Source organism: Colossoma macropomum, unplaced genomic scaffold (assembly GCF_904425465.1).
Source record: "Colossoma macropomum unplaced genomic scaffold, Colossoma_macropomum, whole genome shotgun sequence".
NCBI lineage: Eukaryota > Metazoa > Chordata > Actinopteri > Characiformes > Serrasalmidae > Colossoma > Colossoma macropomum.
Window position 1 is genome coordinate 20,623,154 of NW_023494788.1, and position 18,973 is coordinate 20,642,126.

Sequence of the window (18,973 nt, forward strand, 5' to 3'; positions counted from 1 at the left end):
ATCTGTTACATAACAACGCTAATTACAGATTACCTAATGAGTTATTGTGTTTATGACCTTCATACATTGTGATAATTGTTTCATTGGAAATACCATAATTGCTCATTGCAGACAAATGAAAAATAATGGAAAAATGAAACCTTTGAGAAAAGCTTTGTCAGCAAACCTTTTTTGTCTTTTTCAGTCTCTTACTTCTTCTCTATGAGCTTATCCTACTCTAAGCTAACTTTTTTGCGTTTATAGATAAAATGTTCTTGCTGAGATCTCACTTTCAGTGTGGTTGTACTCAGGGGCTTGATTTTAGGGGGATGCAAGGGGTTGCTGGTCAAGAAAAAGACAAAAAACGCTTCCTTGTAAAGTTTGGATCTCTTAAGATGCCTATGTACAATAAATTCTTTCCTCAGTATTTAAGATTTCCACACTATGGAACTGGCTGACCTGCCCACTGCAGACTATCTTTATAAAGAATAACAGAAAAACAGGTATGAGAACCAGTTTTAACCAGTAAGAGATGCTTGAAGTTCCTAAAAATGAAAAGTGGAGCTTATAATCTTTGGTGATTGGCTTAATATTTGGTACATATAAGGTCCAAATGTGATAAAAAAGCAACAACACCAGCTGCAACATTACAGTAATGAGTGTTAACATCATGCCTGATATTCTAAATGTTGTTGGTAATTGCTCTGGAAAGTTTAGTTAGAGGGAATAAAATGTTGTTTAAAGAGCCAATAAGTCCAGAGGCATCAATAAATGATCTAGCATTCCATATATGAGCAACACTGAGTAGCTCATGTCTTACAATTTTCATGAGGATGGATGAGAGCTGAGCCTTTTGCCAGAAACCACAAAATAGCTGAGAGCCTGAAGGGATGAGGCTGACCCCAATGCTAACTGATGACAACAGAGTTGGTCTGATTGAAAACCAGCGGTTCAAAACAGTTTGCATGTATCATCAAATATGCATAAGTCCATTGTAATAAAATTAACAAATGAGTCAGGTTTGGGCTTCAGTTTCAAGCCAGTGCAGACCTTTAGTCTGGAGTTCTGGCAGGCCTCTGCTTTAACCTAGCAGGCCGGACCACACCCCCCAACCCATCCCACCTTATAAGACTAACATAGGACTATGGAACAGAGAGAATATGGAGAGGTGATGGGCTGCAAAAACAAAAAATAGAAAATAGAGATGGAAATTTGTAAGACGTTAAGTAGGAAAGAGGAGCTTCATGTGTTGTCCTTTCCAACTTCCCAAGCTATAGTTACAATATAACTTTACATATTATGAAGCAAACCTTTTACCGGTAAGAGAACATTGTACACCCCTTCTAATTAGTGAATTTGGGTACTTTAAGGTGCACCTATTGCTAAAACAGCTTGCAAATTCTCTACAGAAAATAACTGTCCATAAAAGAAGATGCCCTGTAGTTGCGGCACAGGAGCCTAAATTCAGAATCAATGTCAGGTAGAGGGGTATAAAGCCCCCAGCATTGGCTGGAGGGTGGTGTAACTGCATTCTCGAGGATTGGATTGATATTTGTGATCCAGAACTAATCATCCAATGTCAGTACAGTTTGACACAAAGAGATTCAAAACTAGGTTCAGAATGTGCCCACAGAAGCATTCAGTGGGATTATGTAACATCATAGCTATTTGCTGATTGGTTCTACGTTTATATCTGTATACTAACGGATGCCAAATAAATGAAAGCAGTGCACGGCTTTAAAGCTTCTAGCAGTGCTATTTAACATGTCAAGATATTAAACAGCACTGCTAACCAGGAGAGAAGAGTTGGTTAGCATTATCTCAGCTAGCACGCTGTCAGTTCTGCTGACCAAAGAATGCTCTACTTACACAACTGTGATGATAACGACTCAAATCTGAGGAAGTGAAGTCGAGCGGCAGGTGTTTTCTGTTAGGGCAGAAAGCCGAAATTAAACCTGAACTGTGGTGTTTGGAGCTGTAGCCTCCTAGCTGAGCTAATGTTAGCTTCCTTTCTCCTAGCTAGCTTAGCTAGTGAGATTCAAAACCAGTATGAGTTCGATGCGACTAACTGGTGCTCTGCTATCACAAGACTACAAAGCTTATAATAGTGAGAAAAGTCAACCGACCGGTGTTGGAGTCAAAGAAAGCAGAAATCAGTCCTGTTCTGTTGTTATTAAAGATGTGGACAGCTGGGTTAAGCTAATGTGAGCATACGGTGCCACCCACCACAGTTTAGGCTCGGTTCCTGTAAGTTGATACTTAAAAAACACCCATTTAGAGGATAAAAACTCATGTCTGAGAGCACAATTTAGAATGTCTGGTAGTGAAGTGAACACAAAAAGATAAAAACAGAATTGTTCTGTGATACATTTAGCTGTACCCTTCTGGGCTTAGCTGGGTAGGTAGGCAGGTAGCCAGCTACAGGTGCAGCCCACCGCAGTACAGCCTTGGTGTCAGTATCTGATACTCAAAACTTACTGGTTTAGAGGATAAAGAATCTGAGAACACGTCGAGAGACTGATGTCAGAGTGACGGCTGCAATCAAATGTGTTTTGTAGTGTGTGTGCAGGCTGTTAGCAGCATAGCCGCTCTTTTGTGTAGTTTTCTCCAGTATTTCCTGGTTCTGATTTAGCAGCACAGCAGATGGAAAAAGAACCATAATCGGTCTCACGAGTTGGCACCAGTGCGGAACAGAACAGTATGGCCCTGAGAACCATTTGGCTCCACAAAGAAAAAGAGACTGCACTCAGATTTACTGAAGACTTACAGGAATTGTCTGTGTTTTCAGTATAAGACAAGGAAACCACTGCCAAAGTGCTTATGTAACCAAATCAGGCACCCTTACCCAATTTGTTCTGGATGTAAGTGACACAAACACATACACGTGAATAGCAGATGCTGCTGTCCATTCTAAGTGATGGATTTCTCTCTCTCTCTCTCTCTCTCTCTCTCTCTCTCTCTCTCTCTCTCTCTCTCTCTCTCTTTCTCTCACACACACACACACACACACACACAGTAAGTGCAGGAGTGCTTTAGTAGTGGCTCTAGGCTCGCTGCATTATGCATCAACTCCATTATGCTCCTCTACAAGGAGCGAAGAAAAAGACTGAATCAAAAAATATGAATCCTCCTCATTCCTCATGCTCCTCCAGTCACACATCCAGGAAAATGAATCTCGGCAGTCGGAGTATCAAATATTCATGCCTCTGTCATTCCTATTCACAGTCAGTGGACCGGCCAGTCTTAATGGAGGATTCCACCCGCAATAATTGGGCTTTTTAATGCCCTCGTAATGGCGATGATTGTCGATATACATGAAATACGGATTGCCCTGAGGTAAATAATTTGACAGTGCTGCCCTTTGAAATGGCCGAGTTTAAAAGAATGATGACATGTAACATTTGCCTTGTGTCTTCCACAATGATAGAGGAAGGAGTTGTAGAAGCTTCCTTTAACCTTTAGAAATGGACTTGCTCATAGATGCAGCTCCGTCCTCCCCTGTCATGTGGTCTGGATGAATATACTGTTGATGTCCTTACAAAATGTAGTTAGTGTCATGTCATGTCAGTGTGTTTGAATGGTAAAGTTACTCTGGTAATTCAGCGAATTAATAAAGTTGCTGTTGTGAGAAAATCTTCAAAATCGTATCTTTATAGGAGAAGGACAATATATAAATATATATTCACCCCAATTTTTACATATTTTTTTTTATTGTTATGGCTAATTTCAACTTACTAGCTTGCTAGGTCTCCCCATCACATGATGCTATCAAGCTGGGAATGCGAAAGCATGATATTAATAAAGAAAATCCCTGTTTTCAAACATTTTAACATCTGTGTAAATATATATTGGTACAAGAAGACAAAATTTACTTAAATTGTTTACTAAAAGTGACTAACCTCACAGTACAAAGGCTATACCTAAGCCCAGTTAACGCTTGATGTGAGCTTGTCACCTGCTTCAAAATGGTGCTGCGATGTCAGCAACAAGATGAAGATGAAAATAATATAAGGTATCTGTAATGTCCTGGCCACCTCCAACTACTAGAAGGAGTCAGAGATCCGCAACAAGCTGATTGAGGCTAATCAGGTACAGATGTGCACGCTCTACTTAAGGAGAGCTCTCCCACAGATCACTGCTCAGTCTTGAGTTCATGCTACCATGTGCATGTCTCTCTGCTGAGCTGGTAAACCATATTCTCTAGGGTCTTGAGTTTTTTTGCTTTCCTTGTGTAAGTATTAAAAAAAAATGAGTGTCCTTTTCTGTTGAATGCTTTCTCCCTTAGTTTAGACAAACTCTTTTATTTGAAGATGCTATGCAGCCTTCTCCCTTTTATCCTGCTGTGGTTGTGTAGTGGTAATGCACTCATCCCACACTGTGCACAATTCTCGAGCCTCTACTGCTCTGTACTTGAGTCTATCTTTGCATCTGGTTGGTGGCTTATTCTAAAGCTTGCCGCATTTCTAATGCAGGAATTGTCCATTTGATCCCCAAGTGGGATAAACCAGCCACATTTTTGCACTATCAAAATATGTTTCATCAATGTCAGAGAATAAACAAAAATATACACTGAGGGTTGCAGTCACTATTGTGAAATGTAGTATTTAATTACAGTAACATAAATATAAGGTATGTTAATTGTAATGTTGCACCATTTCTATTAGCCCATTCATCATGCTATTTGAATGCTCTAGTGCCCGTAAATCAAATTAGATGTTTCTATAAATTTCTCTATATTTTCAATAATACAGCACAGAAATATAGTTCAAAGTTGCCCTTTCAATTCCATCTTATCATATGAGTCACATCTGGAGTTATGAGGCTACAAAGAGGGGTTGAAACATTTCACCTGCCTCTCACTGTGTGTAATTGATGGATTTGTGTGTCCAATAACATTTTTGTGTGACTGACCAATGCACACTCAGAAAATCACTAAGAACCTACCCATCACGTCGCAACCCTTTATTCTTCACTCAGAGACATCGGAGACACGTGAGATGGTGTGCAGAGAGTTTACAGTAGAGAGTTTACAGAGTTTACTGCAGCAGTTTTGGAAAATAGTGATAAAGATAATGGAGCATTTTGATATGAAACTTATGAATATCATGTTATATCCAAGTGCCTTTAAAAGGTGAATCTAAGAAGATATGCATAAATCGAGAAAATGCCCTCAGATCCCCAGAGGGTGAACACAATGCAAAAGGTGACTGGCATTTTTAAATAGCATAAAAAAAAATAAAGGGTCTTGATCTGACAGCTAAGATCTGGGAGTTAACAGACTTACAGCTTCTTCAAAGAAAGATACGTCAATGCTTCTTCAGAATTTCCCCAAAATAAAGATTTTATCAGACCGCAAATCTCCCTGGCTGAGACTGTTCCTGCTGGGAATGCTCATATGAAAACGTTTTCTTATGAGACAGCTCACTAGGCTTTAAATACCCCGGGTAAATATTTATAGGTCAAGTTTAATCATACAGTACGCGCTATGAATTTGATGGCACTGGCAATGAGAGAAAAGCAGGAATTGATGTGTAGTCGGTTTGAATCATCGTGAAACGATCATTGCCCTGGGCATTTTTTGATGTGACATTGCAGGGACGTGTCTCAACAGGCTTATGTCCCTGGGGTGTGTAAAATGTGTGACACGGCGAGGTGTGGAGTGTGTGACTGCTACTTGTTAGAGATCCATCGACAAGCTGTCTGGAAAGCACCGCTCTACGTGATGTTTTATGAGTTTTCTCTCTCTCTCTCTGTTCTTGTTCCAGCAGGATGGGATCCCAGAGAGTTTGCGGATTAAGGGTATGTACCGCCTCTCCTTTTCTTTTATTTCTTTCTCTCTTTCTCTCTCTCTCCCTCCCTCTCATACACTCCCACTTGTCCTGAGCTTGCAGCTCAAAATGTTGAGCTTTGCTAGAAATTGCTCACATTATTGATGACACTTAGGAAACTGGTAGCAATGTTCTTCACTTCACTGTGAAGGTACTGCTCACTCTCAAAAGTAAGGTACCAGAACGGGTCTTTGGAGTGATGTCATACACTTTAGAAATAGTTCATCAGATCAACCTTACTTCGTGTGGTAACAAGTAAATTAACTAGATTTGTTCAACTTAAATAAATACTTTGAATGAATGATTCTTTCAGTCAGTGTCATTTTTTGAGTTAAATAGAACTAGTTCAACTGCTTGTTACCACATGAAGTCAATTTTTTTAGGTTGATCTGATGAGCCATTTTTTACAGTGTAAGAGAACCCAAATGGAAATCAGATATATGGCCATAAGGGTCATATTTCAAAACATATGTACATATGTTATGTATATCTATAAATATTGGACATATATGCATAATATGTGGACCATACATACAGTGGGGCAAAAAAGTATTTAGTCAACCACTGATTGTGCAAGTTCTCCTACTTAGAAAGATGAGAGAGGTCTGTAATTTTCATCATAGGTACACTTCAACTATGAGAGACAAAATGAGAAAAAAAATCTAGGAAATCACTTTGTAGGATTTTTAAAGAATTTATTTGTAAATTATGGTGGAAAATAAGTATTTGGTCACCCACAAACAAGCAAGATTTCTGGTTCTCACAGACCTGTAACTTGTTCTTTAAGAAGCTCTTCTGTCCTCCACTCGTTACCTGTATTAATGGCACCTGTTTGACCTCGTTATCTGTATAAAAGACACCTGTCCACAGCCTCAAACAGTCAGACTCCAAACTCAACCAAAGAGCTGTCGAAGGACACCAGGAAGAAAATTGTAGACCTGCACCAGACTGGGAAGAGTGAATCTACAATAAGCAAGCAGGTTGGTGTGAATAAATCAACTGTGGGAGCAATGGTAAGAAAATGGAAGACATACAAGACCATTGATAATCTCCCTCGATCTGGGGCCCCACGCAAGATCTCATCCCGTGGGGTCAAAATGATCATGAGAACGGTGAACAAAAATCCCAGAACTACGCGGAGGGACCTGATGAATGACCTGCAGAGAGCTGGGACCAAAGTAACAAAGGCTACCATCAGTAACACACTACGCCGAGAGGGACTCAAATCCTGCAGTGCCAGGCGTGTCCCCCTGCTTAAGCCAGTACATGTCCAGGCCCATCTGAAGTTTGCCAGAGAGCATATGGATGATCCAGAAGAGGATTGGGAGAATATCATGTGGTCAGATGAAACCAAAATAGAACTTTTTGGTAAAAACTCAAGTTGTTGTGTTTGGAGGAAGAAGAATGCTGAGTTGCATCCCAAGAACACCATACCTACTGTGAAGCATGGGGGTGGAAACATCATGCTTTGGGGCTGTTTTTCTGCAAAGGGGACAGGACGACTGATCCGTGTTAAGGGAAGAATGAACGGGGCCATGTATCGTGAGATTTTAAGCCAAAACCTCTTTCCATCAGTGAGAGCATTGAAGATGGAACGTGGTTGGGTCTTCCAGCATGACAATGATCCCAAACACACTGCTCGGGCAACGAAGGAGTGGCTCCGTAAAAAGCATTTCAAGGTCCTGGAGTGGCCTAGCCAGTCTCCGGACCTCAACCCCATAGAAAATTTGTGGAGGGAGTTGAAAGTCCATGTTGCCCAGCGACAGCCCCAAAACATCACTGCTCTAGAGGAGATCTGCATGGAGGAATGGGCCAAAATACCAGCTACAGTGTGTGCAAACCTGGTGAAGACTTACAGGAAACGTTTGACCTCTGTCATTGCCAACAAAGGTTATGTTACAAAGTATTGAGTTGAACTTTTGTTATTGACCAAATACTCATTTTCCACCATAATTTACAAATAAATTCTTTAAAAATCCTACAAAGTGATTTCCTGGATTTTTTTCTCATTCTGTCTCTCATAGTTGAAGTGTACCTATGATGAAAATTACAGACCTCTCTCATCTTTCTAAGTAGGAGAACTTGCACAATCAGTGGCTGACTAAATACTTTTTTGCCCCACTGTATAATCACTGTTGTCGGATGAAAACCTTGTCCAAAATCCCCAAAATTGTAACTTTACAGGAGGACAAAACCTACTTTATTTTTAATGTAAGTCAATGGAGCCAGACTTTTTTCCAAGTAATTTTGTGTTTCTTTTAGTCCATTCATCATGAAATTTGCATATGATGTAAAGGGTAACAGGAATTTCCAAATTATGTCAAAAACTGAAAATTGTCTAAAATGGAGGTTCTCTTCTAACAAGAGAATATTTTAATGACCAATTTTTTTTTCAAATAATTGGCATTTATGTCACATATTGGTCTATGTTATGAATATAAGGTGGATATGAGGGAAATCCATATATGCTAATATGTCATATATTTGAAATCCATATATTGCCATATATTAAATTTTCATGTAGAAACCACCTTTGGAACTTTTCAATGTATGGTTCTTCAAAGAACCATTTTTGCGAATGAGATATGTGGCTGTAAAGAATCTTTGTGAAATTTGAAGAACCTCAGCATAATGTAAAAGTTCTTAACCAGTTATTGTTTCGTGCTGCACTCTACAAAAAAAGTTGCGATATAGGGCTTTTTGTGCGCTGAACCACTTTTGGTTCCCAAAACAAACTTTCTGTGAATGGTTTCTTAGGAAACAAATTTTGTTAATGAGATGACCCTAACCCTACACACTGCAAAACCCAAAATTACATTATGTGAAGGTTTGTTAAACCTTGTGTCATTTTAAAGGGGTGGCCAAAGTGGCCAGTGCCGTCTGTGACTCTGATTTAGATACCCCAGATGCCACCCAAAATGTCAACTACAACACTGGCTTCCACCATGTGGTGGGTGTTTGCGCCTTTTGAGAGGTGGCAGTTGTTTTTCTATCAGCAATTGGTTGAACAACTGTCCAACCTACCTCTCTCCAACTCCGCCCCTACCCTGCTCTTACATTCACATTGTATGGACCTGCCGTCTGACCCACTTTGCCTTTAAGGGGAGAGTCCTTTACTATTAGCAATCTGCAGAGCAACTGTCCAACCTCACTACACTGCCATACACCCTCCCTTCCACCACACATTCACAGTGCCACCCTGCTGAAACTCCCTGCCATGCCTTTACCATTCAGGTACAATTTTCTAGATCCACTATCTATTTAAACTTCAAGTCATGTGGACTTTCTTTATACTTAAAAAAATGTTCTCTGTAGTCACACACCTCACTGATAAAATGTCTCTTTAAAAAGCTTCCACTAAAGTCCAAGAACCAAAAGTGATGCATATCAAATGTGTTCAATAAAATATAAGGTGGATATGAGGGCAAATGAGATCCAGCCTTAAAAAAGGGATTCTTAAAGAGTTCTTTAGTAGAAGTGATGGTTATACATGAAATCATCACAACTCAAAGAACATTTGCCTACTATATACAATTATTTTGCTAAGACTGCATGTTACTATTACAGCTAATTGTCTTGACAGATATTGTAGTGTTTTAGCAGAGCAAATGTTGGTACTAGATAGAACTATTTTCAAAAAGGTTTCACCATGCAAAGAACCATTTAAACATGCAACTGATTCTACATAGAACTCATGGTACTTTAAAGATCCATCTATGAAAAGACTCTCCCATGGCATCACTTCACTGAACCCTCTTGGCACCTTTATTTTTAAGAGTTTTGTTAAAATATTTAGAACAAATCATTAAGAACGTTAACATGTGTTAGATAACTAAACCTTCAGGCTATAGATTGATCTCATATATGATGCCCCATGAGGGTAATTCTGCTTTCTATTTCTACAATAAATATACGTTTCCATTTCTGTGCATGTGTTTGTGAGCGAGAGATGAAATCTCACGCCTCAAGTGTTGCACTACATCAATAAGACGTGGGCACTGGTAAAGGGAAGCGGGGTATTGACCTTCCGCCTGCAGAGAAGAGAAATGGAAACAGAAAAAAAACAGTGTTCGCTCACTCTGACCAAATATGCTGACAGATAAGGACAAAGGACAGAGTGAAGAACAGGGAGAGGGAGGGCGAACAAGAGCAACATATAGAGAGAGAACGCATCGCTATTGCTAATCTACCGCTGCCAGATGTGCAGAAATATCGGGCATATGGTCTTTAGCTCTTACTCCTGGCGTGTGCGTCTCTCCTGTATTTATTAATAAATCAACCTTGGAGAAGAAACACTGTTTTCTGGAATCCTTCCTCCTCCCATCACTTCCCCTCACTGCTCACATCTCCCTGGAGGCTGAAAACAGAGAGATGGAGCATTGTGGGGGCTGAATAGTGGCAATTAGTGTGTGCTGTAGTTGTGTGGAGTGATGACTGGTCTTGCTTTGGTGATCATCTCTGACCTTCTGGTCTCCTAGAGGAGTAGGAAGAAACTTTGTGAAATGAAAAGGCAGGAGGAAAGTGGGTTTTAGGAGGGTCACTGCAGTCTGGTCTGCAGACTCGCTGGATGACTCAGAGTCGATAATAACCCACCTGATGTGGCAGGACCAAGAGGACATTTTGTCTTTAAACGTGGCTGAACTGTTCGTCAACACAGCTGCATACGCTGCAACCAAGATGTTGTTAAAAATACTGCATTTAATTTCAGTTTTATTTCAGTGAGGGATTTTTCTTCTTCCCATCGTTCTCCTATTTCTTGTTTTTGTTCTTGTCCTTTTTTTTTACTCTTGGATCTTCTTCTTCATAGTTTTCTTTTTAATCATCTTTATTGCTATCGTTTTTTGTCTATCGTCTTGGATCTTCATCTTTAGCTTTTTCTTCTTCTATCTCATCTTTAACTTAATTTCAACTCCTTGTTGTTGTTGTTGTTGTTGTTGTTGTTCTTGTTCTTGTTCTTCTTCTTCTTCTTCTTCTTCTTCTTCTTCTTCTTCTTCTTCTTCTCTTTTGGACCTTCTTCATCATCTTTTTCTTGTTCTGTCTTCATTGACTTCTTTTTCTTCTTCACCTTCTTTTCTTCTTCTGTCTTCCATTTTTTTATTTCCTCTCTTCTTATGGAAATTTTTTCCTTCTTTTTCTTCTTTAACTTATTTTTTTTTCTTTTTCTTTTTCTTCTTCATCTCCCTCATTGCTTTCCATTTTTGCCTATCCTCTTGCATCATCGTCATCCTCATCTTTTTCTTCTTCTACCTCTTCTCATCCACATTCTTCTCTTTTCTATTCTTTCTTTCTTTCTTCTCTCTCTTCTTCTTTTTTTACAGTCTTGGACCTTATTCTTCATCATCTTTTTCTATGTTATCTTCATTGCCTTCTTTTTTATCTGTCTTCTTGGATTGTAATCATCATCACCATCATCATCATCATCGTCATCATCTTTTTCTTCTTCTATCCCTTCTTGTCCACCTTATTTTCTTCTTCTCTCTTCTATCCTTTTTTCTTCTTCTGTCTCTTGTTTCTCAACTTCTTCTATACTCTTGGACCTTCTTTATCATCATTTTTGTGTATCTCTTCTCTGCCTTCTTTTCTTATTCTGTCTTCTTCTATCCTTTCTTCTTTCTCTTCTTCCTCAACTTGTTTTGACTCCTGCTTCTTCTTCTTCTTCTTCTTCTTCTTCTTCTTCTTCTTCTTCTTCTTCTTCTTCTTCTTCTTCAGATGATGGTGGTGATGATGATGATTATATTCTTCTTTTACTTCTTTGTCTTGCTGTTCCTTTTTCTTCTATCCTGTTGGATATCCTTAGTTATCCTTCTTCTTCTTCTTCTTCTTCTTCTTCTTCTTCTTATATTTCTTCTTATTCATCTTCTTTGTCTTCTAAAAATTTACGAAAAGCAAACATGTATTAGATATATTCAAATATTTAACATTTCAAGTGTTTTATTAAATTTCATCCAAAATGTTGACTGACTGTTAAACTAACTGACTTTTAAATTCTATATTCTTTACAGTGATATTCTATATAATGATCTTTATGCAGTAGTTCAGTGACTTGTGAATTCATAGTCAGCATGAGTTTGAGCTCAACAGCATCAGTCAGGCTGACTGGAGACACTGTGGTCATGCACATGCAGAGTTACATTAATGACCATGTTAACAAATAGCTACGCGGCAGTTCCTGCTGTAAATCTTGATCTGGCCTTAGACCAGAGCTCGTCAGTGTTATAGATGGCCCGGCGTCCATCAGTCGGTGCCAAGTGCCCTGAAGGGAGAGCTGGAAGGTTTCTTGAGGCGTGAGAAATGCATCTCGCCCCTCGGTCTCTCCATCAGCGTAATATGAGCTATAAACCCCCTGCGTGAAGCTGATCTGGGGTCAGTCCAAAGATATCAGCTCTGGCAGTGGCTCTGCTGGCAGCTAATCAGAGTCTAATGAAGAGCTCAGCTTACGACAGAACTGCCGAAGGTCATAGCTGTAATTGGAGAGGGGGCATTATCATAAAGGGCGGGCTCAGCTGTCGCCAACAATTCTGTTTAATGCACTCTTTCTTCCTTCCTCATCCTTTTCTCATCTTTGCAATGTTCTTTGGGCCAGGAGAAGGTTGTGTGAATCTGGCCTGCGTTATGACCTCCCGCAATTTACTCATTTAGTGAAGTCTATCGCGCTAACCCTGCAATCAGTGGGAGGATCCCACTTCACGATCATATAATACAGTCTATGACTTGACAAATAACCTTCCAGTTAAAGGAGAGACATATACGTTCAAAGAAACAGCACTGATAAATAAAAAGAACTTTGATGTATTTCTGTTCTATGAAATGCTCTTGAGCTGTAACTATTTGTTTTCTGACAGTTAAAAAAGTTGATCAAGTCCATCTGTCCATGCTCTCTTGGACTCCTGGCCATATCCTGAAGACAGGGCCAACACTTTGCGTGCAACAGGAACAGTCAGAGCAAGCTGGATCAATAATCCAATACAAAGTGAAAAAACTATATTTCAGTAAAATAACAGTAAAAGTAGAGTAGAAGTGAAAGCAGCATAAAACTACTTGTCAAGTACTGAGTTCCCCATAGAACTGCGGTGGAATTCCTTAATGTATCCAGTATCTCTCTCTCAATATAGGAACTTAGTAAGATGGTAGTTAGTTAGATGCTATTCTGCTATTTTTGGGATCCTTTTCACCAAAAATAAAATGCAAAAGCTCCAAAGTGAGAGCTGGGACCAATCTCAGAATAATGCTGGGCACAAAAGAACAGGACCTCTAAACTAAATGTGAATGGCTTATGAAAAAAGAATGTAAACACAGTGTAAATGTGTAAGTGAGGAAATGTTTCCAAGGGAAAACAAATACTGTTATAAAACCTACTTTTAAAATGAAAATACTTTGAAAAGTAAAAATGCATCAAGTGCTACTATGACAGCTTCTGCTATTCATGCTTCAATACCACTGCCGTCCTCAGCCAAGGCCATACTGACCCCCTCACATGAACACTTTTTGTAGACACCCCCCACCTCCCTTCATGAGAGTGTACCAAATGAAGGACAAGTGACCTCAGATGAAAAACATCAGTGGGGTTGTAGCATAAACAGCGGAAGCACCTGAGTTTGTATATCAACATTAATTATTATTTCAGGACACTTTTTTGTAGCAATTAATGAAATTCCTATCACATTCTGGCACCTGTCAGTAAAATATATGCCCAGAGGACAAAAGACCCTCCAGCTCTGTAAATGAGAAAATATGAAGAAGACCACCCAACATTCAACCAAAAAGGACAAAAAGGCATGTCTAATTGCCTGTCAACCAATCAGGTCAAGCAGACCTATCTACTTGCCTGTCAATCATACTGCACATCCACAGTACATGGTGGGAGGCCATAGTTTAGCCTTCTAGCTAGCCAGCTACACACGTGCGGTCTGATAAAACCCAGTACAAAAGTGTTGGTTCTTTAAATAAATGATAGCACAAAAATACAAATAGATTGAAAATAATACCAAAAAATGCCCAGTTTGCCACTGTTTATACCTTAGTGTCAAACTAAACAAAAAAAGAACAGATGAACAGAAATTGAAAAGAAAATGACCCACCTAATTCCAAGATTCAGCATCAGTATGGCTTTTTTAACAATGGAAAAAGCTAAGAGTAGCTGAAGAACATGAAGGATGACCTACTTCTCTCTCTTTCTGCCAGACAAGTAATCATTTTGCTGAGCACATCTGAAGCTATCAGTGTGCAACAACATCTAATTTAGCACCAGCATCCCAACCTAGCATGTGTCTGTTTGTTTTGGGGTCAAGGCTTGGGCAGAACATTGAAGAGAGAGGCTGAAAGGAGAGCTCTTCTTTATGTAAACATATTACACTGATTAAAGTGTATCTATTAACAGCTCACCTTTAGTATTAGGATGCAGTCCATGACCTCTGAAGATGCGTCCAAGAAACCCTGGATCTAAACCTCCATGGGAAAAATGAATGATATTTTTGAAAACTGACGTTATCCCCACGTGGTAAACTAAAATATTGCATAGCTGATACTGTGGTACATTTTTCCAGGGAAAATCAATTATTATGTAATTTAGGAGTCCAAATATGATTTTGTGCTACATACAAATTAACACTGATATGCATCGAATCGATATCATAAAATCGGCATCTTCACCTAAACACCCCATGTAAAACAGCAAGCTTTGTCAAATGTGATGGTTAAGTGGCTTTGGCAGTAGTAGCCTAAAATTTGAGTAGTTGGTGTTACTATGTCTTCACTGTCCAAAGAAAAACACGTATCTCCAAAATAGTAACTTTAAAGGAAAAGGCAAAAATGTTTTTTTATATAAGTGATTATGAAGCAGGCGGCACGCTGGTGCAGTGGGTAGCGCTGTCGCCTCACAGCAAGAATGGCCTGGGTTCGATTCCCGGCCGGGTGACCCGGGTCATTTCTGTGTGGAGTTTGTATGTTCTCCCCGTGTCTGCTCCTCCGGGTACTCTGGTTTCCTCCCACAGTTCAAAGACATGCAGTCAGGTTGATTCGAGATGCTAAATTGCCCCTAGGTGTGAGTGTGTGTGAGAATGTGTATGTCTGTCTGTCTGCCCTGCGATGGACTGGCGACCTGTCCAGGGTGTATCCTGCCTTCCGCCCAATGACAGCTGGGATAGGCTCCAGCACCCCACCGCGACCCAGAAGGATAAGTGGTTTAGATGATGGATGGATGGATTATGAAGCATTTTCTATTGGTCCATTCATCATGGAATTTTCAAATAATGTAGAAAATAAAAATCAACAAATATGGAGATACATGTGTTTGTTGGACAGCAACAGTATGAGAGTCTTCAGCTGGCAGTGTGCTTCAAACTGAAATTATGTTTTGAAGCAACACAATGTTTTTTTGTCTAAATAGAACTCCACTGCATCATTTGTTTTGAGACATCCCCTGACTCTGATTGGTCGTAATCACCACATTGTTTGTTGTGAGACCTTCCCTGACTGTGATTGGTCCAAATAACCACTGTTTTTCTGAGATCTCCTTTTGACAGTAATTGGTCCAAGTGACCATCTAGTTTGTCCCCCAACTGTGATTAGTCTTAATCACCATATTGACTGGTCACCTTGACTGTGATTGGTTCTAATCACAACATCGTTCGTTCTGAGACCTGCCCCTGACTGTGATTGGTCTTAATAATCACATTGTTGTTTCTGACACCTTGTCTTAACAGGGATTGGTCCAAATTACCATATCATTTATCCTGAGACCTCCTCCTGGCTCTGATTGATCTTTCTCACCACATTATTCCTTCTGAGACCTCCCTCTGACTGTGATTGGTCCTAATCACCACATGTTTGTTCTGAGACCTTCTCCTGATTATGATTAGTTCTTTTCACCACATGATTCTTTCTGAGACATCCCCTAACTGTGATTAGTCCTAATCACCACATTGTGTGTTCTGAGACCTCCCCCTGTCTGTGATTGGTCTTCATCACCATATTGTTTGTTCTAAAACCTGGACCTGGACTGTAATTGGTCCAAATAACCACACTTTTATTTTTTTTTTACATAGACCTGCCCTGGACACTGATAGGTCCAAACCGCCTCTGACTGTGTTTTGTCCAAATCACCATATTGTTTGTTCTGTGACAGTGATTGGTCCAAATAACCATGTAATGCGTTCTGAGACCTCCCCATGACTATGATTGGTTATTATCACCACATTGTTTGTTCTGAAATCTCCCTCAACTGTAATTGGTCCTAATCCCTCCCTCATACACCTGGTTCCTGTCACCACCACCGTGAACAATTCAGACTTTGTATGTTTTGCTAGAATGAAACATTTCACATCAACTCATTTTAATGATTCAATTATGCAAAAATTTTGAAAATATCTAATTAAAAAATATATATAGGGAAGTTTGGGACAATTTTGTTTGTATCATGGTGTCATGAAATTGTCTGAAATTGAGAAAAAAATTCTGAAAAAACAGCATCCTTTATTTTGGCATGTTGTCGACTATAAAGTGATGCACAACCTCAGAGGTCTGTTTGACGCAGCACTGCACATATTCAGTACAGTTCTACCTTAAACACATACACATCTCTGCTGGATGTTTAATGTATGAAAGCACCAGAATGCAGGATGATGAGAGTAGAGACCAGTTCCCTCCTGTCAGACTGCTCTCTTGTGGATAATCTTTGAAGTCTTAATAGTGAAAACGGCCTCCAGCAAGCTCAAGCACATACACCTGTCAGCTGTTGCTGTCACGCCACATTATTAGAAACTTTATTTGCTTAAAAAACCTGGATAATTGTCTCTTTGATGGAATTTGTGAACTTGATACCGAAATATATTTCAAATCTTTATTCACTCATTGGCTTTATGTGACCAGGCAAATGAAAGATTGATTAGATAATAATTACAATACAATAATGATTAGAATAATGTATTTGAAGTGTTGTTTTCTCACCTGTTTGGTGCTAATTATTGCACTTGCAGCAACTTTGCGAAAAAAGAAAAGCTCTCAATTAGCTTTTAGATCTTAACTCAATAAAGTTCAGAGGAATTAACTGGCTGGCCACCTAATTTATACCTTCCCTTAATGTCCTGTGTGTAAATTAGCCATAAATGCACTTTTAATTATTCAATATCAAAGTAATTATCTTTCTCTTGTTTTAAGTCTGATCCCTTAGGAGGCTAAGAATGTGAAAGGAAGCAAATGTTTCCTTTCACAGTCTGATATAATGGCCTGCCTTTAAAGCACAGTCAATTATGTAGCCTTTCATTATGGTACAGTTCTCGCAAATTGGCCGTTACGTTTGCGACTTCACTCGAGACGGGGTAAATGCCATGCGTTTTGTACATTCAGTTCATGGACAGCTGGCCATATGAAACAATAGACTCGGATGGATGAGCCACGACAGCATATAAAGCAAAATGAAATTGGATGTCAGAATTGGGGATAGAGAGAGAGATAGACAGCATACACAAGAACATCCCAGAATGCTCTGTAATTGGAATCTAAAATGAAGTGGCTGGCACATCCGCAGTCGCTGTGATGCTGCTAGAAAGCCAGTATCTCTGTGGTGACAGTACAAAATCACATTTCAAGAGGAAATAAGCTGTTTGTGTGATATTATAAAAATATCCCCATATACATTCTGGTAGTTTTGGCTCTGTTCTCAAGCACATTGGATTCGAAATGAAACATGAATATAAATTTAATGTGTTGAGTGTCAGATTTAATTCAAGGGTACATCTATATTAGGTATGTCATTTGAATTACAGCCCAGGCAGTTGCAAGTCCAGGCTAATTTTCATAGTAGTCCCAGCGGGGCTCAAAATCCTATGAGGTCAGTTGGGGGTACAGTGGAGGAGTTGTGATATAACTTTGTGACTAAAAACAGTCAGCAACACTTTGCTTGAACCCTGCTACATAACATTAACATTACCATGGATGTGTCATGGTGGACATCATGTAAATACCTGTAATTGTCATGACCAGAGGTCGGCAACCCAAATGTTAAGAAGAGCCATTTTGTGCTTTCAATAAAAATCAAACCACTTTGGGAGCCACAACATTTCATGTCCATTTTATTGAAGTAACATTTTACCATCTTGGCTATAAATGTCTTAATATGTGCTAATGTACTAATATAGACAAAAAGTAAAATATAAATAAGAACACAGACTTACTCGGCTCTGCTTTAAGCTTTAGCTCAGCTATAGTTGCTTTTCTCACATCTCTGGCAGGAAGCTTCTCCTCAAAAGTAGAACAGTTTCTTGAAAAATATCTCTCAACATTACATTTTTTTAAAAAAAGCTGAAGTCATCTTTTCATTTGCCGGCCTCTTCTTCTAATTTTCCCATTCCACCTTAAATGAATGACTGCAAAATCTGCACCACTTAAGCTGGAGCTTGTGCTAGCTTTCTCCCTCCTAGCACTAGTAGTATTGTGGGGAAGTCCAAACTAGTGGGTGGAACTTGATATGTCTAAATTCTCAATAAAATTGGGAAAAAATAAAAAAAGAAAGAAAGAAGCTGTCATGATATTATCCGCAGTAATTGTAACATGATACAGTTATATCACTGAAAAAAATGCAATGGCATGATTATGCAAATGTTATGTAGCTGGTTCAGGTGAAGTATTGCCAAATAGTTTTGTAGAGCAACAATTGTCTTTTTAGCATCTGAGAAAAATATAAGAAATAGCATTACATTTTTTATGCTTTAACTTAATTTGCATTAATACAGATTTAGGACACTACTTCCACTTCCTTTAGTCCCACACACCTTTAAATTGGCCTTCAAAACAGCTACAGATGTTTTATTGATGAGATATCATTTAGATTTGATATTTATTTAGTTAAATGACTAATTTTAACATTATAAGTGAACACACTAAATAGTAGTATTTAGTCTGGTTTCTCTGAGAGTGGGTTTTCCAGCCATGCGAGTCTGTTTTTGCTGGTTCTTGCACACATCATGACACTAAAGCACTCATGTTTTTACTCATAAAAAAACAAAGCTCTGCAGAAATGCTTCTTATATGCTTAAAAGCTGTGCAGTTTGATCCTAAACATGTGTAGAGAATTAAAATGAGAAACAACCATTTTCTCCTGGAGATACCCAGTCTTATCCAGGATTAATAACTTAATAATCAATCAACTATTGATTCTGCATATTTCTATG

At 39.1% G+C, this 18,973-nt stretch overlaps 1 protein-coding gene across 1 annotated transcript in view; it reads left to right on the forward strand.

The window, feature by feature from the left end:
- fstl5 (follistatin-like 5) overlaps positions 1–18,973 on the forward strand; it is a 225,944-nt gene that overhangs the window by 41,584 nt on the left and 165,387 nt on the right. The window contains exon 3 of the mRNA XM_036568782.1: positions 5,745–5,778. Coding sequence (XP_036424675.1) covers positions 5,745–5,778 — 34 coding nt within the window. The remainder of the gene's footprint in view (positions 1–5,744; positions 5,779–18,973) is intronic.